At 36.7% G+C, this 26771-nt stretch overlaps 1 protein-coding gene across 1 annotated transcript in view; it reads right to left on the bottom strand.

The window, feature by feature from the left end:
* The window catches only part of SNTG2 (syntrophin, gamma 2), a 191425-nt gene that overhangs the window by 39885 nt on the left and 124769 nt on the right, over nucleotides 1-26771 (bottom strand). The window contains exons 10-12 of the mRNA XM_014956761.1: nucleotides 22716-22845; nucleotides 14103-14141; nucleotides 1937-2053 (exon numbers count right to left, since the gene is read on the bottom strand). Coding sequence (XP_014812247.1) covers nucleotides 1937-2053; nucleotides 14103-14141; nucleotides 22716-22845 — 286 coding nt within the window. The remainder of the gene's footprint in view (nucleotides 1-1936; nucleotides 2054-14102; nucleotides 14142-22715; nucleotides 22846-26771) is intronic.

The raw sequence follows: 26771 nt of genomic DNA, 5'->3' as shown, positions 1-26771 counted from the left end.
TAGCACTGCTTTAGTCACAAATGATGAACCCACTGCCATATGGGCTCCTGTAAAGAAAGTTACCTGCATCCTATCCAGGGCCAGGACTGGCCCAGCTCTGGGCACCACGCACCTTCCTGAGGACAGGAACGGGCTGAGGCTGGACCTGTGGGTGGTCCAGCGTCATTGGGACCCACCACCAGGCAGGACAGGGCTGTGGGCAGCTGGACACCAGTCCTGCAGCGTTGCTGGGGCAGGGGCTGACAGCCATGGGGTGCTGCAATGGGGTCCTGGGTTGTTGGAAGGGTGAGGGGAGCTCCAGGGAAAGGGGTCAGGGACAGTCTGGGCAGAACAGTCAGGTTCCAAGTGTGGCTTTAGATACAAGTTTGAATTCTCCAGGTGGGTGGTTGCTGGAAACTGCCGATTTCCTGTTATATTTTTTTTTTCCCCGATAGAAAGCATCTGTGGAATGACTAAATAGCAAGGAAAGCGGTCAAGAGGTTTTATGATTTATAGGCTCTGTTATACTTACTGGTGTACCTGAGTACCGGGGTGACATAACATATTGACCAAATGGGGTCCCCTTTGCTCATTTTTTTTGAAAGGGCAATGTTTCTACCAAAAAATATGTGCAGAAACACAATAGCACATAGTAGACACTGACAAGTAACATGGTATAAATAACACCAAACATTTATGCTCACTTGTCTGTTCTTAGAGTGCTGAACATGATAAATGAAGTAGTTTATCCCCAATTAGCATCACGTAGATGGATAGTTTTAATTATATCAAAAAAGTTTCTTCAATAACAGGTCTGAAAACAATAATTAAAATTTATAAAGGAAAAGCATTCATATGGTGCCTTATTTATTTGTTTAATATTTTTGTATTGTTTTTGCATTTTAATTGGACTGTAGTAATTGAATCAAATTTTAGTTCCTTAACTTAGAGCCAAATAATTTTTTAGAGGGGGGAAAACCCCCAACTTTTCCCAGATGTGTTGTCTCATTTTAAAAGAATATTATTGGCCATATAAGAATATCTGAAGTTAATAGGAATCACTGGATTTAGAATTTCAGTCTAATGAGAGAGAAAACATTACTGATTGCTTCTCACTGCGGTTCATAAACAAGGTTTGAAGAGTATGTACTTCCCAAAGGTACAGCAGATGGTACACGTGTAAAGGGTCAGATTTTCTTTGGATCAGCTGAGGAAATTGAGAGACTGACCACCTTCTGAGCCAAACCATAGGGAAGCTTTGAATAGACTGAAACTGCATCCTAACTCCACATTTAATTCTTTTTGATTTCTTTAAAGGAAAGGCTTTCTGGAGAAAAAGAAAGAAAGGATAAAACAATACCACATGATATGGGTCAATTTTTAAGAGTTTAGAATTCTACAGCTCATTTCTGTTTCATTCTTTTAAATTTATTTTTATGAGGGTTTTTTTAGAGATGTATTAGACAAGTCATCTGTTGCAGATCAGAATTCTCATTACTAGTTATGAAAATTACCAAAGCAAAATAATGTCATGTGTTCAAACTGTACTCTTAGCATTGGATTCTCTGTAACAGTTCAATCCCTTGCCTGTGTGCAAAATCTACATGTATCTACTAATAGTATGTATCATCTCATTACATCTGTGAAATACTTTAGAATAAATAAGGTAAGAAATATTGGGCCTAACCAACCAGAGAAAAATCTGAACTTCACAACTTTAAGAAGTAAAACACTTACTCCCTATTAGGAATTCTTTGAACGATCCAGGTATAGTAAGATTTTCAGAGGACTGTGAAAAAGGTTAAATATCTACATCTTATTGAAATTCACTGGCATCTGTAGCTTTAATTTCTTTTGAAATCTAAGCTGACAACTTCACTTGGTAAGGCAAAACAAACCCAGACGTAACAAACAGGTTTCCATTTAAAATGCAACTGTTACAACAATATCTTTTTACCGGTGGAGTGCTGAAAATGTAGAAGGATGAACCCTTCAGTGCCAGAAACTTGAATTTGTAGAGCTGAGATGCATCAGTTCCTTCAAGTCTCTCATTTACCCATCCCATATGTATGACCTGCAGAAGAAAATAATTGAAAATTAAAGTTCTATCTCTTAATTACTTTGAGGTACGTCACTGGTGTTTCCCTCATCTGCTATTACCTCAGGAGTGCCCAGTTCATTTCTGTAAGACTTTCGGTGTGCTGCAGTGTAGCCAGAATGTCTCAGAGCAACAGACTGCATGTCCTTGCTAACACTCTGTCTATCTAACCTTGGTGTGACATCCCACCACAGCTTGTCATGTGCAAGCCTGATATTATTGCCCTTTCCCTTCAAGCCTAGTTTAAAGCTCTGTCAATGAGATGAAAGATGAACCCCATCTGACACCAGCAAGCCTGGTGCTGTGTAGGCCATCCCATTATCAAAAACCCCAAAATTGTGTTAGTGACACCAGCCATGGAGCCATATATTAATAGACTTGGCCCATCTGTTTCTTCCAGTGTCATTGCCAGTAACTGGAAGGAGAGAGGAACAAATAACCTGTGCTCCAAATTTCCTTACCAACTGTCCCAAAGCTCTGAAGTTTCTTTTGATTGCCCTTGGAGTACACGTTGCTGCTTCATCACCACTCACACGGAAAAGCAGTAACGGGTAAGAGTCCAAGGGCTGTACCAGGCTAGGAAGTTTCCCAGTTATGTCTTTAACCAGATCCCAGGGAGGCAGCAGATTTTCCTAAGGGAAGGGTCTCTCCGGCATATTGGATTGTCTGTTCCATTTAGAAGGGAGTAGCCTACAACTATAACCCATCTTTATTCCTTGTGGAGGTAGCTGTGATACGGGGGGTAGGCCTTTATGACCTTGGCAACACCTCTGGTGAAGATGGACTGTCACCTGCATTATCTGCATCATCCATTGACTGGTTTTCCACATCCAAGAGCCTCACACCTGTTGCACAGAGGCATCTGGGAAGGCAGGGTGAATAAGGAGGAGGTTTGTCTGCTGCCCCAAGAATGGACTTGCCTCCATTCGCTTCTCATTTTTAAGGTACTGCCTTTAAATAAATAAGCAACTTTTTTAGAATAAAATTCTAAACTTAGAAAATGGGCACTGAATTTCTCTAACTGAAGCAAAATGAGGTGTTTTTTTCAATGAAAATGTGCTTTATGTCAAAGTTTTGCACCTGTGAAATGGCAAGAATTTCCTTTACGTATTTTGTGGAATCCATGTGAAGGCCCCATCACTGTTGTATTCTCAACTATGGCTGCAAGATATGATAGGAGCTTCAAATGTTATAGTCTCAATTTAATGTAGTACTTTGTCTTTTGGATAATACTCTTGAGTATGTACTTAGTTACAAACAGAAGATTGCATTTTCTAATTAGCTGTAGACATTTCTTGGGAATGTGTTCTAAGTGTTATACTGAAATGTATTATTACTATTTTTATTGCAGTCAAATATATATATATATAGTACTGCGACCAGTCTAGCTGTGGTAGATCAGAATCAAGAGATTTGGTTTGAAGTGTACCCTTCTCCACATGGCAAATAGATTTTTACAATTATTAACAGCTATAAACTGTTAATTTAATGTTAAGCTGTTCTGTATGTTGTAATATCAGGGGGAAAAAAAGAATGATACAAAACCACATTCACTGGACTACATTTTGGGGGAATGGCCTTTCTACTCACTGAATTATTATAACATTGTAATATCACTCTTGATCTATATGGATTGTGATAAGGTCACCCATTAATTCCACTTCATCAAAGCCTACACAAAACCAAACAGCAATATTCAGCTATATTTTGAATACATTGCACCGACTATTACTGTGCTTGATTTAAATGACTAACAAAACCTCAAATTCCAGGAAAAAAAGAACTTCAATCAGAAAACCCCCAAATAATAGATCAGCAAGACACAGAGAAAGTCATAGAACGATTAAAAAAATAGAAAAGGGCCCTTTTTGTTTCTAAATTTGACTATAAATCCCAAAAGATATCAGAAACTCATCAAAAGTTTTTCAATTTTCATTTTCTTTAAAACCATTACTTTGCTTTGCATTGTCAACATAATTTGCAGGATAAGGAAACAATTATATATCTCACATTAGAAATATGAAAATACGGTCTGCTGATTTATATCTTACAAAAGAAAGTAAAAACTTATCTGGAAAAGCTAGATGCTATATAATAGTTCAATGCCATTTAACAAAGCTCACAAAGTAAAAAGCCTTCCAAAAGTTTTTAAATCCCAAGATTTTGGTCTGTATATTAGCACAATGAAATACCTAGCTAGTAAAGATGCTAGCAAATAAAATTCTTGAACTTTCTAAAAGGCACCTAAAAATGAATGCCTACATCAACTTTTTCCATTTTTTTGTTCTAATGAAGATGCGAAAAAATTCAGTAAGTAGCACATTTATAGATCAATTTACAATTTGGAGAAGAGTATCTCAACAGAATACTGACTAAAGTCTCAGTACATATATACATTTAGGAAAAGAAATATAGCACAGCTGAAAGACACACAAGCTTTTTGTTTGTTCATTTGTTTCAGAATTTTTGTATAATTAGGAGAAAAGGAAGCCTTGAGTTTATTTAAATACGGATTGCTCCACCAAGTATGAAAGACTGACAGATACTTTCACAGGGAAGAAGCAATAGTAAGGCTAGGTGGCTGAAGAAGGATTTCTACTGGAAGATAAGCGGTGAGCTCAGTGGGTTTAGAGCTGTATTACTGTTATTTGCATGGTTTGGGAATAACAGGATGGCAAACTGAAAAGTAAGTACTAATAAATACTGAAGAGAAAGAGGAAAAGACAAAGCAAAATACATTTGGAAAGAGAAAGAAACCAATTTAGTAAGACCAGGAGAAAATACAAAATTAAGACAAAAATAACAAAAGGAAGGACATTATACAAGTATACAAAGAAGGAAAGTGAATGAAATTTGTGAGGAAAAAATGTAAAGAAAAAGAGGATTCCAAATGTATACCTGCTTATAAAGACACAAAGTCCTTAAAAAAGTAAAGGAAAATTGCAGAATTTTCTTTATCAGAATCTGTGTTAGATTACCTTATGCACGTATTGAAAAAATAATAAAATTATGCATATTTTTATAGAGACATTAAAAAATCCAATGCATATTTAAAATTTCTTTCCACACATTTTTTTATATTGACTGGTAAATTTAATGGTCATTTACACCACAGAAATGGAGAAAGAAAAATTATTCAGTTCAACAAAAGTCAGTTGTAGAACAAAAGCAACCAAGTGTTTATATTCAATAAGAAGCTGTTTATTGTTCCTAAGTGGACTACTGAGATTTTAACTGGGTCTCAGTATAGGGGTGGAAACATTAGTTTGGGGATAAAAACTGTTCTGGGAATAAATGACTCTTATGTTATTCGGATTGAAACCTGCCATTTGAAATTTTAAGGAGTGCTCATAATGTATTACACTACAAACTGTCCCATTCTCAGCATTTCTTTCACCACTTTATTCCCATATTGCACAATCAATTTGAGACTGCTATCTGAAACTGCGTGGAAAATTAGCCATACATCATCGATGTATTATTAAGTTTCCAACGCATTCTAATGCACTTTCCAAAAGTTCCTGAGGAACAAAATAAGCAATGGCACTCATTATGAGGAGATAAAACAAGTCACTAACAATATGTAATCCAATCACAGCAGATAAATGAAAGTTCTTATTTGCACTTACTCTTTTCCTACAACAATAAAGTATATGGATGCTGCAATGACTGGAAACTTAATGTGTTATATTTAATAACACAATCAATATATTCTGAATATAGTACTTTTAGTTAAATAGTTATGAAAAGTAAATGACGCAAAACACTCCAGGGGGAAATGAAGAAAGAAAATCAAGTAGATCTCTGATGGATGAACTGTCAGAACAGATGGGTACACTCATGTAATTAAAGTGGGATAAGAATCTACTACAGACACAAGCTTGGCCTGCAAGTATGATGACAATGCAATACAAAATTAAGAAAGCAAAGAGCAGCTTAAGTAATTTCTTTGTCTTTTCCAAAGAAAGTGCTAGACGGCATGTTTTGAAAAGTACAAATATTGGGGAAAAAAGCATAGTCCTTTCCCCATATGTAATGACTAAATAAAAGGAAAAAAAATTAAAAAAAAATTTGGAATGCTGTAAGTTTCGATGTATTACATGGATGTCTTCTATTGTACATCAAATGCATTCAGGTATGTCCAAGTGGCTCCTATTCAAAACATGTTTTAGAGATGAAACTACAGAGGAATGTAGAAATGATGACACTGAAATGTTTTAAGGGCTTCAGCTCAAGAATGAAATTTTTAAATTCAAGCCAGGCACAGTTTGAACGCCACAAATAACAACATGTCTGTACTAACCCAAAGGGTCAGTTAGCACTAACTATGAGGAAAGGTATGTATCTTAATTCATGGATCTGCCCAGGAATTGGCTACCTGAGAAAAATTTGCATTACTTGTCCTTTTGGTAGTGATACTTGTTTCTCTTTGCTTGTTATAACAAGGAGGCTGGGAAAATTGGGGCTGATATCATCTACCTTTTCTCACAATAACTTTCTTATTCAAATTAGGATCCAGAACTCAAAACTGACTCTTGAGGACAGGTATAAGCAAGTTGCCCTACTAGTTATGCATTCTTACATTATAGTAAATCAGTATCACTATTTGTGCATCAGGAACTAAACTAACTAAAGAAAACTGGAAAACCCAGGTCCTTCACAAGTATGTCTACTTTACTTTTTAACAATATTAAAACAACAGCAGTAAAATATACCTAACACACCATTCTGCTCACCAAATAAAGACTCAATTTGTTTCTTCTGCAGTTTAGGAAAATAAATAAAGAAAACCTTTCAAACTACAGCTGTTTGCTATAGTTGTTGCAAAAGACTCCTCAAAGAAGAAAACTCAAGTCTGAAAATTTAGTCTCAGCTTCCTTCTACATCTTATCCCCCAATCAATAAAATGGTAATTCTGCTTAAATGTGTTAACATAATTTTAATTGGAGAAGGTCTGATCTCATAGTAGTAATCCAGTGAAATCACACTTCTGTAATACTGAATGGAAAAGCAATGGGTTCTAAAAGCTGTGAGGAGCAGATGCTTGTGTAAAAAATTATATACTCGAAAATCTTTCTTACAATCCACAAAGCATAAACATACAAAGAAAAGCAGAATAAAGACGAGTTGTTAACATTTTTTTTAAATATTCTAACAGCTAAGAGAAGTTCAGGAAGACAGTTTAATCAGCGACCATGATTTTTCAACGAAGACAGAATTGCCTTGTGCCACTCACTGCCAGAGACACCAAGGACCCAGCTGACTGCTAGATAAGGCCAACATATTAGGATAAGAAACACTGTTTAAATATATTTTCATACATTTTTCCTTAAATAGGAAGAGGTTTCCTTGATCTGAGACACTCTATAGAGTTTACAGAATCCAATGTTTTGAAGCCTTACAACTTCAAAGAGTAATCTAATATAAACTATTTCATTAACACAAAAAAATGGGACATATGAATACCATGAACATACTGTGTATTTGTTTTATAAAGCATAGTGAGATCTCACGAAATATGTTTGGTAATGCAACCGCAGTTTTCAGAATTCTTATTACGTACAGATTTGTTTTGTTGAGTGTGGCAATTTTTTTTACTTGTTTGCAGTTTGCTTGTCTTTAAAATCAGTATAGTAGTAATCATTATTTACCTAACAGAGGCACTAAATACTAGGTAACGTAATAAGTGGTATTTCTTCCATTAGAGTAAATTTTTTCAGTGAAAGACCTGAGATCCCAGAAAAAAATCTCCAAAGCAGACCAAGAGAACTTCATTAGGAACTGCGTAACTGACCTCCCATGTAAATAAAGTTAAAACAATTACTAACGAAGATCTCAATTCTAGCTCTACGTGGTCTCTTGTCATGCCTAAAAGATTTTAGTTCTGCTCTCTCTCTACAGGTGTAAGTTCTCTGCAAGAATCTAACTTTTCCAGACTAACATATGGGAGACTGTAATTTTAGTGCTACATGATATATTTTAAAAACATTTTTCTCTATTTTGAGAAAATAAAAAAAAAAAAAAGAGAAAATGATCTTACAAGAGTATGTGCAGGGTTTCTTTTCCTCTGCAGGATGAAGCCAAGCAAACATATTCATGGCATATCTGGGACAGCAGTTTTGCTATGAGGCACAATGGGAAAGGCCTCCATATTTGAAAAGTTCCTTATTTAGAATTAGGATAATACAATTTTCAAAAACAGAATGGTGAAGAGGCTTCTGAGAAATTTAGTATGTTACCCTCTCCAAAATGCAGTATCCATGATAGTTATTTTGTTTCTATAAATCTTTATTTAGTGTCCTAAGAATCTCCAGCAATGGAAACTTCATAATTTCTCTCAAGAATCCATTCTAGCATTTCATTATCTTTACTAGTGATGAGGAAGTCTATTCCTCATGTCAAATATGAATCAGTCTTGCTGTATCCACAATTTAAGACTTTTTTTTTTTTTTTTCCCTGCCCATTAAAGACTCAAATGATTTCGGACTTGGATTGGCAAAGTTAAAAAAAAGCTTATTCAGTTCACACATGGAGCAAAAATCCATGAACAAGAACATGTCGGTTGTGTGACACCATTCCTTGTTTCTTTTCACATCATTCTTTGAGCACAGAGTTATCACTCCTGAATATTTCTTTCATACCTCCTCTTTCTTTCAAACTGTCCACGAAGCCAGGGAAAACCTCTGGTCAATATCATTTTGGAAACAGTGCACAAAATCAGATGCCATACTCCTGCCAAGGACTTGCAGCAAAAGGAACACTTAGCATGTCCTGCAGTAAGTCACTTAGGTACAGCCTTCAATGCTTGACTCTTTCTCAAAAGCCACAAAGGACACATGGTTGTTATGGCATGAAGGTAAACGGCCAGCCCTGGCATGATGCTAAAGTGCCAAAGTAACAATGTAAGAAACTGCTGGACATTGCATGCAATGCAAAGGGAGAAGCTGGTTGGACAATTCAAGCCTGTAGTTATACTAATAAACAGTAAAAATGTATTTCACTAGCAGGTGAAATACATGAAAAGGAAGTGAAGAATGAGTGAAGAATGTCAAAAGATAATGAAAAGGGGGTGCTGACTTACAGACAGAGGTGGTGATAGCATGAATTAAGTCTGAAAAAAACAAGTAAGAGTGTAAAAATCAGAAAAATTAAGGGCCATTGGAGAAGGGCCAAAATGTGGATGGATTCCTTATTTGGGAGGGGGAAAAAAGGAACATAAGGTGAAGCACATAAATGGGGATTCTGGGAGTCTCTTGATCAGTCCTGTTCCTGATTACCACAGGCTGATGTAATAATGAAATATAATAATAAATCATAACAATGAACCTGTTGTTTTTCTTGTTATCTCTATCTGACTGGCTTCTGTAGACAAGGGCATCTGTGATGGCCTCCCTGAGAGCTTGCAAGGTAATGGACGATGGAGCAAACCTCCCTAAAAGAATTTACATCCCTAGACACTTTTCAAGTATTTTACAGTAACAACTTCTCCAGTTGTTTCTCATCTATACTTGATTATTCTTGCCTATGTGTTGTACCTTAATTGGCTTCCACACTGTTTTCAGACTTGTTCTTCAATATGTCAAGATCATTCTTATGTCTAACACTGTATTTTAAAGCTGCATGTCTGCAAAACTAGTAGGCTTACTTTAGCTAACGCATCATGAAGGAAGTATTCAAAGGAATTGGATTCAGAACAGGCCTTTTCAGGACTTCTAGTCAATATGTCAGTTTTGAAAGTGAACAGTTTATACCTATTATTGGATTATTCAAAAAAATCTGTAAAACCAAATCCGTATAATACTTGTTTAAAATATTTTAATGTCAAGAAATGTCATAAACCTTACTGAAATCAAGATACGTTGTAGCAACTGCTTGTCACCCATCCACAAGATGTGTTACAGTATCACAGGAGGAAATTAGATTGGTTGTCACTATTTATTCTTGACAAATCCTTCAGGGCAGTCATTCATTTGTTATCTTGCAGCTGCATACAAATATTTTGTTTATTTATTTAAAATTTCTTTCTGGAGATTGAAGTTAAATTGACTAGTCTCTAATACTCCAACTTCTTTTTCTTTTTCCATTAACAACCATGATGTTTGCCCTGTCCTAATCTTTTGATGTGTCACCTGGCAGACACAAATTCCCTGAAATATCTTGATAATAGCTCTGAGATTACTTTGACCAGTTTTTCAAATATCACCATGCATTAAAGGTACACATACTACCAAAACTTCCCTTTCTATTGTAATCTGAGAATTTATTGGTTTTTGACAGTATTATTTGCAACAACCATCTTTTGCAGCTGACCAATTTGGTGAAGGCTGACCTCTGCTATGCTGAGTAGGTGATAAACATGTTCCATTGCCTTCTCGCTATTAATGCACCTAGAGGGTAATATTATGTTACTCATCTATCCCTTGGTGGTTGCACCTTAATCTGTGTCCTGACTTGCTGGTACTGTCACATGGTATGCTTTTACGATCATTGTCTCCAGATTTCAATTTCTGTATGATTTCCTTTGGAGGCCAATGAAGAGGTCATTGGAAAAATCAAAACAAAGAAGGGAAGAGACATTGTAGAGTGTAGTGAAAATCCACTTTACAGCATCACAAGAAAAAATACAAATAGTCAATTAATATCAGATCAATATTTTCCTCTTCCCACTGAGAAGAAATTTTATTGTTTTAGTGGAAGACAGGAAATGATCATGTTAGTCTTAAAACCATAAAAAACACCCAGCAAACAAAATCAAAAACCTTGCAAGTAGTTTTTCTGTACAGAGAGAGAATTGCCTAATTTACTGTTTCATAAAAAATATAGAGCAATTCAGCAGTGTGTGTTTTCTCGAAAACTGAGTCCCAAATCTAACTGCCTACTGATAACACAGAATCAAGTGCTTTCAAGTCCCTACAGCACTGCAATAAATTATGCCAAGCAGAATCAAAAGTTACAATATCTGGAGAATGGCGGCTGTAAACATCCTCCACACTCAACAAAATACTGTACAACCTGGCTCCTCCTTGCGGAGCAGCAATATGCTGTAAAAGTATCCAGTGTGGAGATGCTGTGTACTTTGTCTTCTACACAGGTTAGATATATATATTTAGAGTCAGAGCTTCAGCAGTGGTACTTATGCAATACCTTTCAAATTCATGTAATCCCTGCATATTTGTTAGATTCTTGTACTCCTTGACATGAGCTAGCTAGCATGGCATGCCCTAGGATAACTAGAACTCTCCAAACAATTCCCAAGGACAGTCTGGGATTTAAGCATTGGTTGGAATAATTTCCAACATGCAGTTTAAATGCAACAGCCTGCTTTGGTGGGAGAAGATAATTTAGAAGTGTGGAATTTGCCAGACCATGCCAATTAGCTTCATGACCTAGTACTGTTTATTTTTACAGGGCAAATATATTAATAATAATTACAATTACTACTACTTTTCCTACTACCTCTTTTCTAACTTTGGATCATAGATGCAGGGCAAAGTCCAAACTCTTTGTTTGACACCTTTTGGCAAAGAGATACATAAATACAGCTGGTGTAGACCTGGGAACCAATATCTTAGTCCTTTCACTTTCCATTTGTCTTTATTTATGTACTCATGGAATTCATCATGTTCTGGAGAGTCAGTTTCCAGTAAAAACAGTCAGAGGCAATATGAAAGACAAGGAAGAAAGCCAGATTTAGCGAAGTAATTTTTTATGTTCTTGACCCTGAATCCCAGTTTGTTAATGATTTATGAAAAACAGAATATGAATTAAACTTATCCTGATCCAACCTCATCCCTTTTATGAAAGATTAAGTTGAACTCCAAAGGTAATGAAGAAAACTCACTGCAGGCAACACAATAATGAAACTCTAAGGACCTCTTTAATTCTTCAGGAATGTCCATACTCAAATGCAAAGATAAATTTGCAGCTATCACCAATTTTACTTCAAGTGCACTAAGGAGTGCTATTCAGGTTTGTACAAACATTATGTAACTGACATTAACAGGCTCCGTTAATCTAGGGCAGATCAAGTCATCTTCTGCTTTCAGTTATCATTGCCAAGTTTTATTTTATTCCTTCGTTATATATATATATATAACCTCATATAATATAATCTCTCATATAGATTCACAATTTGGTTGCATTTAAAGCAAATTTTCTCAGGAGAAGTCTGAATTTTTAACATTTGCTCCTTTAATATTTTTATGTTTTCTAGCTTTATTTACTTGATCTGCCCAAATTCATTGTAAACTTTATTTTTTCTCACTTTTTGACAGAGAACAATCCAATGTTTGTTGCTGTCAGTCCCATTTTAAATTCTAAAATCCTGAAATTAAGGTTCGAATTGTATCTTCCCTTCTTTTCATATTTGGAATGAAAGAAGTGGGATAGATTTGTACTGTACTTTAGGCACCTGCTTTAGCTGATAAGCTAAGAGGCTACTCTTAGGACTTCAGAATAGTCCAGACAGAAAAAGAAGTTCCTGTAAAGGATGATTTAAAGCATGAATATCAAGTTCCACATTTGAACAACGCTCTGAAACAGAATATTTTTCTGCACTGATTATCTAGACAGTTTATGGAGACTGATTATTTAGGAAATAAAATTAGGTATTTAGCGATAGGTTGTATGACTGTCCCCAATATTTTTAAAAATTGAGGAAGAATATGTCTTCCTTTTTTCAACTAAACCCATTATGTGTGCACAAACTGATATGAATAAACTTTGAATAGTTACTAAAGGACTTGTAGTAGAGAGCTCATCCAATAAAAGATATCCAGATTCAATACCTTTTCATATGGCTTTCATAGTCACCTGTTTTCCATATCAGTTTGATTAATAATTAAAAGCCATGGCAGAGAGAGTAAATAAATGCTCTCTTCTTACACAGAAAAGGTATTTAGTTAGGGTTTGACGGTAACTTGATTATCTACGATACATAGAATTAAAGTCTGTAGTGGGTTCTGAGGTGATTTTTTTTTCCCCCTAAGTACTGACCCAAATATAATAAAACAGCTTCCTGTGTAAGAAATGTCAATGGTTAAATATTTTTAATAACTTCTAGAGGAGTCTACAGATGTCCAAGAAGATTTTACAAATAAGATGACGAAATGGTGACATAGGAAGGAATATACAAGCTGTCAAACTAATAAATATTTATTTGAGCCTTAGATAAAGAATTTTTAACACAGTCTTTGAATCCTGTAATAAAATTCCATAACATTTCTGCAGTAAAACAGTACAAAAGACATCTTGCCTAATTTTCACTTTTGTAATCTACAAGCACATCATTTTTGGAAACATCAGGGACCGGGCTCATTATTCCTGAGTAACAATTCAATGCCACATTGATGCAATGAAAGCACACGTATGTGAAACTAATTTGTTTCACAATACAAACTTCAAAGTACTTCCCAGAATTATAGAATTAGCCTGGAAGATGCTACTATTGTATTTTACATATCAAATGAAAAAACTCTTTGCAATACTACAAGAAGTAAGAATACTTTCCAATGCAGTAAATTCTTCTGGGTCTTTAGGACATTTGGCTGGTTGGAGCACAAGAAATATATCAACAGGCTCCTGAGCTCCAAAAGTCACAAACAGTCATAGCAAACATAGTCTGCACAGCATGAGAAATGGAAAACAGTTTGGATTTGTAATACACTCCTTGGCTACCTGTACACCATATGTGATGTAAATACAGAGTTAATTTGTCAGACTCACTGTTGCAATATTGCATACAAACATACTCTATGCTTTCCAAGACCTGGGTGTGAGTTCCATTGTCTCCCTCTTATTTATTTCATGTCTCCATCAAATCCACTTTTTAGGTCTACAGTGGAGGATTCTACTTGTTACTGTGGGTTAGTAAGAATCTGCTGTATTATGTAGGTAATTTCATAATTTGAAAATTGGTTTTGGAATTTTAAAACTCACTAAATGTATGTATGTAAGCTTTACAAATTTTGCAACTTAATGCAATGACAAGAATGTAAAAAACTGGATAATATAATAGAAGTCTTACCTGGTCTGAGGGAGAACAGCATTTATTTGCCATTTTCATCTATGAAAGACAGATAGAAGAATACAAAGAGTTATGAATAGGCTGAAGAGTTTCTGCAATATAATTAGCATTGACTTAGTTATTGACTACTGTATTTATTCTTCCAAATTATATCTATAAGAAATTTAATCATTCAGTACATAAATAATAGGTTTTTACTATGACACTAAATTTACAAAACCAAGGACTCAAATGACAGAAAGCCTTTTATCAGTTTTCATTAAATCTGTCGTAAATATTTGCATTTATGAATTTAACTTTGCCACCTTGAGTGGAAATATTATACTGTACTGTAAACACTTCACTTAGGTCTCAGTTAAGCAATTGCTGAGGCAGATCTATAAATGCAGCATGGGATTAAGTACTTGTGAAATGAAGGCCACAGAGTGTAAGATACATTTAAAGATGAAGAGAATATTGTTTAGGTTTTACTTTTAGTTTACACTTCAACATATCTTTCTTTTTTTCTCTGTTCAGATAATGAAAAGTTTTGTTGATTTTGGCTTTTCTTTGGTAGTCATAGTTTGCATACATGAGTGGTGGACAAATCCTGATAGATAGTCCCTTCTCTACAGTGAAAAAACTATTTAAAATGCAGTATTAGTAAGTGTAGTAACTATACAGAATCTAGGCAGAAAAAGATTAAATGACTGACAAGACAGACTGCCCTGTCATATTCGAAGATATAAGCTCCAAACAGTTGATGAGACTGTCATCAAAAAGCCTGGTTTATAGCAAAGGGAAAGCTTGTGATAGAAGACCAAAAGCTACAGCTATGCACAAGAAAACCTACAATTACCACAGGAAAAGAGCAGAAGAAACCCAGGGCTATCACTTGTATCCTGGCAATACTAGATTTGTAAGATCAAATCTGTGGATAATCTTTGGAAGCAGAGCATGTCCGCAGCCATGTAGCTCAGTAAATATGATGATGTCATTGCCTGTTGTGGTGGGTTGTCTCTGGCCAGCAGCTGAGCACCTACACAGTCGCTCACTCCCTTCTCCATCCCAGCAGGAAGGGTGAGAGATTAGGAAGAGCAAAAGCAAGAGAACTCATAGGTCAAGACAATGACTTAATAAGTGCAGGAAACAGGATAAAATCAAGTAATATAAAGGGAATGGCACTCTGCCTCCCACAAGCAGACTGATGCCCCACCAGTCTCCAAGCAACAGCCACCTTGGAAGACAAACTTCTACCTTCTTTGTCTGCTATTTCACTTCTATTGCCGAGCACAACACTACCATAGAAGCACAGAATCTTAGAATGTGCTTGGGATTGCCCCGACCCATGTGCAGGACCCTGCACTTGGCCTTGTTGAACTTCATGATATTCACACGGGCCCACCTCTTAAGCCTGTCAAAGTCCCTTTGGATGGCATCCCTGAGGTCAGTTGTCCCAGCTGTGTTCCTTCTCAATTCCTTGTCTATCCCTTGCCGGGGGGGAAAGCATCAGAGTGAGAAAAAAGACTTCGTGCTGTGCAAGCGTTGTTCAGCATCAGCCAAAGCACTGGTGTGTTAACACCATTTTAGCCACAAATACAAAACACCATATGGCTGCTACGAAGAAAGATACCTTCATCCTAGCCAGACCCAGTACATCTCTAAGAAGCCAACAGGCTTTGTGTTATGTTAATGACACAGGCCTCAGGATGTGTCAGGGTTTATCTGGACTTGTCTAGGACTGTCCAGAGCTGCGTTACAGGTTGTTTAGCCATAACATAAACATCTAATGACCATGACAATATTGATGACTTGGTTTTAGCAAAGTATAGCTGTGGGATGCAATGGTACGTACATATATAGAAGCTACAGGTGTGTATATATAAAGAATATAAAGTGCACACACACACTTGTAGCTAATAGAAGGCAATAAGAAGTCATTATTCTGCATAGAGTGAATTATCTACGACCATAAACAAAATGACTATAGAACAAAATGCGCTGTGGAGGAGTAGAGGATGACAGCAGGAGCCTTGACTGTACAGACAGAGGGTGGTACCAAGGCTCAGGGCTGTTGGAACTCACCACTCAATCCTAACCCAGCATGGGCCATCAGGGCTCCTTCTCCCCCACATGCTCAGTTTTGCAGCCCATTTGAACTGAATTGTGTGGTCAAACGATGTAGGTGTGCTGGGGGGTCAGCCAGCTGGGAGTGACTGAGGCTCTGGGGATGAGGTGGCCAGACCTGCAGGAGGCTGGGGCACCTGCCAGGCCTTGCACCACCTTAGGTAGAGTGCCAAGAGAGCTTGCCAGCCCCTTAGAGGGGCACCGCCATGTCATCCCAGAGGAGGAACAGGGATCACCATGATAGAGGCAGGTGACAGTTTGCAGGCACTGGCACCTACACCATAGCACAGATGAGGATGGACCTGACATGCAGCTGCCAAGCAGAGCTGGGGGGCCACAGCAAGGTTCCCTGCAGCTCTGGCACACAACTCTGCCTACAGCAGCCTGACCACGCCATGCCAGAGGTGGCCTGGAGCACTTTGCAAGGGGGAAGAGCTGGCCAGGCTTCTTGGTGCTCCCAAGGCCCCAACAGTAACAAACCAGTGGGAACTCAAGAACCCCACTCTGTAACCCGGATAAAACAAATTAGTGACGTGCCCAGTGTTGCAGAAGGAACAAACCTCACTAGTCTGATTCAGTAACAGGCTTAATCATGAGCAGTTGTGCAGGACATAATGAATACTGGAATACTTGAATGTCAATAAGAACACCGTCACACCCTGATCCAACCTTTCTCCAGTGCTTCAGAGAGAAATATATACACAAAGTAACTACACAGAAGCCATGTTATACACAGGAAATATTATTTCCTTGCAGGTGGCCAAAGACATGCTGAATAATAGAATCACCGTAGCATAAAACAGTGCAAGTGGACAGGACTACCAGGCATCCTGTCTCCTTTCATCCTCCATTTTGGTTCAGTCAAACTATTGTAGCTCCCTATATGATAGGAGGTTATCCTGCTTTTTATTTCATTGTGTTCAGATGTGGCTGGAAAAACGTGTGTGAGACTGGCCATGAGGTTTTTCTGCAGAATGAGGGTAGAGTATTGTGAAGAGCATCCTCATAACCAGTCCAGCTTCCCACTGGCAAGGGCAATAGGGAAGAATGCTTCGGAATCCACAGCTATTCACTGTACAGCCTTAACTCATTCCCTATTCAAAGCAGGGACAGCTGCAGCCCTGACGTAAATGTGGGGAGAGGCAAGATCTCCTTCTGCATCACATCATGTCCCTATGTCACGGGGCTGAGGAGAGAGAAGTACACACTTATGGGAGACTGGCTAGCTGAGAAAGGTCAGCTAGTCCAGCAAGAGCTCAATAGGCACCGTACTCAGCTTATCTAGCTCCCAACAACAGTAAGGATGTTCTGGCCTTGAAGGCAGCTGTGGTCCAACAACAGAATGTCTGTGATAAGGTAAACATGTAACTATAAGAAAGGAATTCTGGGCGGAACTGTCTTTTTAGAACTAACCAATAATGAGCTCTCATTTTGCAATATGTATGAGCTAATTACGTGTCTGCATAAAAGAATGATAGTGTGTCTAAATAAACAAAGCTTGCTGATCACTCATATTGAGTGCTCATGTCTTCCCTCCGTCGCAACACACACTCTCCACTCCACATGTTCTCTACATGCCTCCACAGCTGGTGCAGAGAGACAGGAATACAAATCAGATACGCTACACCTTGCTGGCAGCGCACGAGCTTTCAGCGCTGCAGTTCAGCAGGAGTTGGAGACAGCAGGGGAACTAAAACCAAAAATCTGCATCCACGAAGACTGCAAGCAACTTGCAAAAGAATCTATTAAACAACTGTAATTACTAGACTTTGTTCTAAATGAAAACATTCGGGGCAGGAACAGAATGAGGATGAAATGATCCAGAACCATATATCTGACTATAAATATCTCCCAGGCTGGGATTTATCTCACTTAACTTTGGTAAGCCAAAAAAGGAAGAAGCTGTACATTTAATATAGCTTTATTCTCTTTCCAGACAGCAGAGAGAGAGAGAATGATCTTAACAGGCACCTATTTTTTTTCCTGGCTACAAGAGGATCCTACCTAACTGCTTGTTGCTTGGCTAAATGCAGGTGATGTGATTCCTACCCTTACTGACTTCCCGTTACAACCTCCATGGTTTGAACTGTGGTACTTTCAAATGGAAAATTTTGAGTTTACAAACAAAAAAAAAACCCAGCAATATTATCACGTGTCTTCACCCCAGGAACAGAATTGTTTCCATAATCAAGGCAGTCAAATTTGTATACTGCTTCCTACACACAAGGCTTTTGTGTCCATCTACACATACCCCACCTTCTGCTGTGTAAAGAAAGACAGATCTCCTTAATCCTCATTTTTTATATGCGTGTTCAAAGCTCATATTTCATAAGTCTCTCCCCATTCAAACAGAAATTTCACTCCACTGTGATACAGAGTATCAGTTAAATATACATGTACATAAAGGTGTAAAAGAAAAGGATTACACATATGACATATGCAATTAAAAAAGCTGTCAAAGGCATAAATACGATCCAAATTAATAACTCTGTTTTGAAGCCAAGTTTTAAGTTTCTACCACCCTCCAATGAAGCTGCTGGAATGATTCAGAGAAATCACAAATAATGCTTAAAGTGGAACAACTGCACCTTAACTCATTCTCTTACCTGCTTATGAACTACTCATTTATTTGTAAATATTTTTTTTAAATAACACCATTAGAATATCGGCGGGCGGAGGAGGGGGAGAGAATTAAAACCTTGAGAAAGTTATGAATATAAGAAACAAGTCGCTATAATGTAAATGATCTGGCAGCATTACCTTTAGGAGCTTTTACTGATCATGACTACGTTAATGTTTGGTGTTTTATGTTTCAAAATAAAATAAGTAAAATCCATGAAAAAAGCCGCACATGTTTAATAGCTGGCTATCTGAATGGCAGAAAACAGAGAGAGAAATATAAATTATTCCAAAGAACTCTCTCCTAAAAAACATCTCCAGCACAGCATTGCCACCTCAGCCTACAAAGAACCCTCTAGCTGAACAGATTAAGAACAGGAACAGTGAGAAGGACACACAGATCAAGTTGTTTCCTGTGCTTCTTGTTTCATCATGGCAGCTTCACTGCCAGTTTCTGTTCCCTCTCTCCCCTCAGTTTCTTCAACTGTACCTCCTTCTGTGAGAAAAGAGGTGTATGAAGAAATAAATGTGAGATGCTGATTCATCTCTATTTTCTTCTGCGAAAGGCAAATGTGAAGAGTTTAGAGAACGTTGATAAGATTGGGGATTGAATTACAAAAGAAGATGATAGGGAAGGATCTTTTCTACCAGGATGCTGGTAGGAAAGTATGTGAAAAACAAGAACCTGAACAAAGTGGTAAGTAATTCTGATGAAAAAAAGTAATCCATACTGCTTATAAAGCTGACAGTTACTAGGAGATTTTCTGAGCTAAGCATACAAGGCATGTATCTGTAAGGAGGGCTGAAAAGATACCCTTACATCTTTCTCCATGTTGCAGTATTCCCTGCACTCCTCTGCTTTATACGAACTCTCTCCAGGCTAGTACCAGAATCATTATTTCTCATCTACCAAGTAACATCCAGGGGTAGCATCCTTATGCAGCGATAACTTCTCACATCTTCACTGTTGAAAGACAACCCCTCCTTTACAGTTGATCCCCAGAGAGCTTGCCTTTGCATAGAAGTTAGATGTTTCAGTACTTCAAACAAAAGTAGTCTGACATTAGTAGAAGTGTCACATTTTGGCAGAGCTATTTTTGTGCTGCCTACATTAGGATTGTCTTCTGGCATCAGCAGGAGATCTGACAGAGTTGACAATTGCTGAATGAGCCTGTATTAGACTAAGATAGCAAAATGAAGTATATTAGGGTAAAGCAATACATGAAAGATAGCTTGCACTGTAAAAGAACAATCTTTATCAGGAACTCTAAGAACTATAATTCTAAAAGAAATGAGTCAAAATTTTATGCAAACATGTATGACGAAGGATGTATACAAGAGTAGCATGAATAGATGCAGATGAAATAATGACTAAGGTGCAGGAAGAGTTGCTGAAGTCAAGAAACAAGTATCAGCACAAACCAAATCTAAAAGTGTGTAGACGTAAAAAGTGAACAGTAGAAAGTATTGCTTAAATATTTAGTAATGGATGGGGTAAGAATGCTGACATTCTTTATGCCAACAGTATCAGCAAGGAGATCCATTTTGAGCACGCATCTAGCAACTAATTTATGTACAGAGATAATAGTATAGGACAGAATAGAAAATGAATAGTTTAAATATTTGCAGAAGCAATTGAACTTCAAGTCAGCAGGGACTCAAGACATTAACCTGTAGTAGATAAGGGAGTATCTGAAATAATCTCTGAACCAGTAGTGACTGTCTTCAGGTACTCCTGGAGAATGAGGAAGACACTACATGCAAGTGGAGAAGCACAAAACAGGAAAAAGCTCTGAGGAATTACAGATCCATTTCCTAAAGTCAATTTCAGAAGTATGATAAGAAAATAATCATTTTGTGAGATGATAGTATTAAGGTAATAAAAAGCATTCAAAATGGATTTTCAAGAAGCCTAATGCAAAGGCCTTGCCCTAAACACTGTGGATGTCAAACAATCTGTGTCCTCTGACTGTCCAGGGGCAGGGAGTGCTCTCCAGCTTTCTTTTGCTGTACACTTTAGTTCCAGTCCAGCCTTGCTGTCCTGGTCTCAAAAAATGTTTTGCAATAAAAGTGATTCTCACTATTACATCTCCTGTTCCAATGATCGGTAATTAAAATAATCCTCTGGCCAGACCTTTCCAGGTGTGTACCACAGACTGCACATAAAGCCTCTCATATTACCTGTAGAGAGTTTATACTCAGTCACACCAAGAACACAAACCACGTGAATTTATCATGATTGTTGTTTCTCAGATCTTTCCCCAGAACAGCCACTTATACGAACACCAGGCACTACTTTGTTTACAGGATTCGTTATTGTGACAGATAAGGGAGAAGACCAATACAAGTACTCAGTATATAATAAAATATTGCTGCAGACAGGTCACAGGGCAGTGAAGATACAATGTCAGGACACATGCTACTGTACCCAGTGCATTTGAAAAAACATACTAGAACCCTACAACTATTAAAATCTACTTGCATTTTTAGCCACTTTTTATTGTCTTATTTCACTCACATCCTTGGAATAGCTTTTATTTATTGGATTTTCTTAGAAAGCAAAACAATTGGGCTTAGTAACTATGAAGTGGAACTGCTCTAAGAATATTACCATATGCTTCTTTTTGCTATTCACACAGAAAGAACTCTGAAATTTCATGAAAAATTTACATTGCTTTCTTAGAATTATCTTCTCTCTTAGAATTATCAAATAGTAACACCCTGTAAATGACAAAAATGACTAAATAGAGAATACTTATAAAGAATGCATAAGCAAAAATGTTCGATTTTGTCAGACTTTGCTTAAGCAATTGAATATTTTTAAGGAATTAACATAATAAATGAACTATTTTGTGATCAAATGGGATTCCAAGCAACTTTTGAAGACCAGAAAATAAATTCAATTTATAATCTGCTTTGATCGAAGATTTATGTTGAAATCCAATAAAGATGCTATCAATATAATTAGATGAACTAAGCAACAACGAACCTAGAATACAAAGTATAAATTAAAGCCATGCTACGAAATCATACTTTATGAAAGAAGTTACAGCCAGAACATATCTGAAAAAAAAAAAAGAAAAAAAAATCAAAAACCTGCACAGGCAACTCTTCTAGGGCCAGCTGTGCTCTTACGTTTTCATTATTGATTTCTACCATTTCAAAAAGACTCAAATATATTTCAGTATTGTACATTATTGAGTTCCCTATTTAACTTTATGATTCTTTCCAGAATCTTCAATAGATTTCAGTTGTTCTTTCTTGGAATAATAATGTGTTGTCCAAATAATAATTTTCTGTGTCTCTAGTATTTAATACTTCTGGTTGCAATAGCAAATGCTAGTTATGAATTTACAGGAATAACTTAAAACAGCATAAGCATGTTCTTACTTTTAGGGAGAAAGATGGAATAATATGACCTTAAATAAATCAACTCCTAGGCAAGTTAGAGAGGTAAAAATACTGTCTCCCAATAAGCCTCTATAAGCCACACTTCACCAGCTGCAGAATTTTCACGACTACTTCCAAATCAACAAATACTAATTTCAAGCACATTTTAATTATAAAAAAATCAAAATGAAATATTTGGCATATCTAAAGCTCTGTGAAATGACCAGAAAGGATAAATATTTTGCCTTAAGAAGTCTTTAAAATAATAAATGCATTCAGATTTTCTACTATGTTGTGTTCTATAGTAACACTCCAAGTCTTGAAAACTTCTTTCGATTGATCAGACAACCTCTTCCTGCTCTTTTCCTTTCTCCTTTTCCTCCCCATACGCATGCCTTTTATATATTTTATCTTAAATGTGAATTATTTTCTACCCTTAGAAAATTAGAAATAATTTTACAATAGCATAGACAAGAAAATATGCAGAAAGTAACATACATTTTGAAGTGTCAAATCACTGATGTTAGTTGATATTGCTCTCAGCCAGTCAGCACTCTCCTGGGCTGTATAAAACTGAAGTATCCCAGTACTAACTCCATCGAGTGCCAGCACTTCAAATGCATTAGATCTGCAGTAAGAAGAAATATATCCGTAAAGGAAGATACATCAATTTTCTGAAACTGCCCAGCATTTCTTAGTGTTCAAGTGATTTTTATACCTTTTGACAAGTTTTGAGTCTTAACTTTACAAATCAAAACAAAGGCAACAAAAAGAAGAATAATAATGGGCAGTACCAGGAGCAACACATACAATAAGTACTTTCTCTGTACCAGGATATATATGTGCTGATCATGTACTTCCCTTGAGTATATGTACTATGTTCATACTTACTGAACTTAAGGTAGCATATTCAGGAAGTACGCTCTATACTTTTTTTTACAAATATAATTTTTTTAAAACCAAAATGACTATTTTCCTTATTGCATTTTGGTTTCATTTACTACAAATGTATTAAGTTGCAAAGAACTGTCTTCCCTAGTTTAAATTTCTTGGATTCCAATACTTTTCTACATAAAATTCTAAGCAATGTTTCCTTTAAGCTCTTTTATGATATAGGAATTTGAAAAAATGTACTTAGAAGGTTCTTTAAATAATTTTTGAATGTAGGGCTCTTTCTCAAAACAGCACTGAGAAGTAATGTGCAATTACATTTTATTTTTTTTTAAGGCATCTTTTACCCGTTTATAACAAATTTATTCTGTAAATTCCAATACTTTCCTTACTATCTGCAGTAAGTTAGGCACTGTTTATATATCTCTGAAATCCCCCCCATTTGAATGGTGGTGGGATATTCTTTTTTAACTATGAGATTTTTAATAGGAACAACAAAAGTTCATTAAGTAGTGGCATAAAAGTACATTGGTCTAAATTTGAAACGTGACATAGAATAGTTTCAGGAACTAAACTTTAGAAAGCTACATAGACTAATTAGGTGCACGAGCATCATTAATTTGGAGAATATCACTGCTACCTTCTACATTTACAAGTTAGACATTTATACTTGATGGTCTATAGCTTTCTTTTTGGTTCTAACCTAGAAGAAAGCAAACTACTGATTCAAGGATAATGCTTTATGAAGTTGCTGGGTTTTCCAGGGATTCTTTGATCTAAGCTGATGTCTTCTACTGCTTAATTTATGATATGTATCAACATAAGCATTCAAAATGACAAACAGAGGTTAATTGGCAGTTACTCATTCATGACTTACTGAAAAAATTACTAACCTAACATATGTAATTTTAGGGAGTTCGATGGTGAACATGAATACTGAACTCTAAATACTTGCTAAAGAAGGTCATATAAAATACACATCACACACAATATTAACAAGAAAAAGTATCCTAGTAGATAGATATTTACATTAACTGATATATTTTACTGTTAAAAGAGTCGTAAAGCATTATACTTGCTGTTTGCAAAAATAACATTCTTGGTCTGAACTTTTAAATATATGTTGGCTGATTCTCTTGTTTTCCTGTCATGATTGAATTATCATCGTAACTACAAAAACCTGATGGCAATTGCACAATTCTGTGTCACTTTCATTTCAGTGAACATTTCAGCTCTTCAAAAAGAAAGGAAAGGTCAAAACAAATCCCTTTATTGTCTTCAAGTAAACTGAGGGAAATAATCACCTCTCAAGCATGCTACTCCTTTTACCTAAGGCTCTGACAAAGATCCCAACAGTGCTGTAATGGAATGACTTATGGTATAATCTCCTCCACATCCCACTGAGACAAGGATGCACAAGGGATGACAGAGCATCGATACACAGTGGAGCATGGAAACAGACTTAATTCGGTGTTACGAAGAGAAGCCATTCACAATGCCTTAGATATCAAATCCAAATATCAAAGCTAAGATGCTGGAATCCTTAGACAGATAGGACAATCCAGATCATTTAGCAGAGCCAAGAAAGAGTATATGCTCTCCACTGAGTCCACAACGTGCCTAGATACTAACTCACCTTCAGTAGATACATAAAGGCATGCAATGTGAATGCCTTATCCAAACGGCACAGAGTTATACAAGTGGCTGGTGAAAGATCATAGAAAGGAACTCCTAAGCTAACAAATAATGCAAGCAGCACAGGCAATCACGATTAAAAAATAACAAGTTTAATTATAAAAATTAAGCAATCCTTTATAATTCAAAATGTGGTGCTGGCAATAGTGCAGAATACACTAAAACTCCTGTTGTCCTTTACCTTATTAAAATATGGTGATCAGTTATAAGAGACAGATAACAAGATTCAAACTAATGCATCTAGAAATCTGAACACTTCTCCGCCAGGATATTTGGACAGAATCAGATAGGTTGTGAGTAATTGTGCAAGTCACCTAGTACAGTCTTCTCACTAACTAGTTTAAAATACAAAACTCTTTTCTACAGGAAGACCAAAACTGGACACACTATTTTAGATGTAAATATTTCAGTGTGGCTTCAGGAATGCGAAGTAGAGGAGAATAATCACTTTCCTTTATCTGCTGACTATGTTATTACTAATGCAGCCCCACATGTGACTACCCTTCATCACTCAAGGAGCGTACAGCTGACTCATGCTCATTGTGGTGTCTGCCAGGAGCCCCAAGCCCTTTCCTGCAGAGCTGCTCCTTTGCCCCTGCAGAATGACACCAGAACATCCTTCTCCAGGAGCTCTGTCTCATTCAAGGCTTCTGATGTGTGGGAGGTGGTCAGACAGTTCAGTGAATTAAATGAAATAGGAAAAGAAAGAGGCAGGGATTTTCAAACTTAACATTTGGCAGCCAGCCACAAAGTTCATGTTAGTAACACAGTGATTTTCTTCTCAACCTTACTCATCTTAGCTCTGTTTATATCTTGCCTTCAGTTACAGTAGTTTTCCTCTACAAATCCCATAATATATTGTTACATGTATCACATTGTGGTCTGAGAAACATTGTGTATATAAGGCTAAAAGTAAAAAAAAATTACTGAAACTAAAAATAAAAGCTTAAAATGAATGCTAAGGCATTTTTGTTTTAAGTGAAACAATCAATGCAAGCACCAAGACAACACTGGAATTCAGAAGAAAATAAACTCTCAAGGCTGAAATAGCATGCCCTTCTCCATTCCCTGAAAACACAAATAAAAAAAAATCAATAAACATTGGCCACAGCGAAATATATCAATTTTATATCAAGTCTAAAAGCCATTGAAAACAAATGCCACTTTTCAACTCTACGCAGAACAGAAAAGTTGAAATTCCTTAAGTGCCAAAGGAAACCCTAGTTGTCTAATCCTAAAATACTACAGCTAAAAATAGAAACAGCAAGTGATACAACAGCATCCTTTGAGAAAAGAAAAAATTTCCAACAGAAAATTTTATGGTTTAATTTGAATTACCAGAATTGTACACAGATCCTAGATGGGGCCTTAGCAGTGTTTTTATAATGGTTTTAATGTCTCTTACTTCTAGGATGTATTTCTTGTGCTACACACAAAAACATCTATTTCTCCTTCGTAAGCCTGCAGGACAGTGGTGTTTCAGAGATATTCTTTGGGTAACTGCCTAATTCCTGTACCCAGTGTTTGCCTTCCTCTGCTGCCATCTACCAAAAGGCTCCACTAGGCTCCCCTGAAAAATTATTTCACATGAAATGAAGTTTTTTTTGTTGCGTTTCAGAGATATTCTTTGGGTAACTGCCTAATTCCTGTACCCAGTGTTTGCCTTCCTCTGCTGCCATCTACCAAAAGGCTCCACTAGGCTCCCCTGAAAAATTATTTCACATGAAGTTTTTTTTGTTGTAATCACAATCCTTAATGTCATCCCTTTGCACTTTGTACTACTGTGTTGCATCCCACTTCCAATAGTTCCATCATTCCATAACGTATTGTGCTCCTCGTCGGTACTGATGATGCTGATTCTGTCACCAATGACTTTAATTAGTGTACTGTTTTCTGCATCATTAAATTGCCCTTAAGGCACCCTATTAATAATCTCCTTCCAAACCTATACTTTCTTTTTCATCTTAC

The sequence above is a fragment of the Calidris pugnax genome, unplaced genomic scaffold (assembly GCF_001431845.1).
Source record: "Calidris pugnax isolate Ruff unplaced genomic scaffold, ASM143184v1 scaffold171, whole genome shotgun sequence".
NCBI lineage: Eukaryota > Metazoa > Chordata > Aves > Charadriiformes > Scolopacidae > Calidris > Calidris pugnax.
This window is presented reverse-complemented; position numbering and strand designations above follow the sequence as displayed.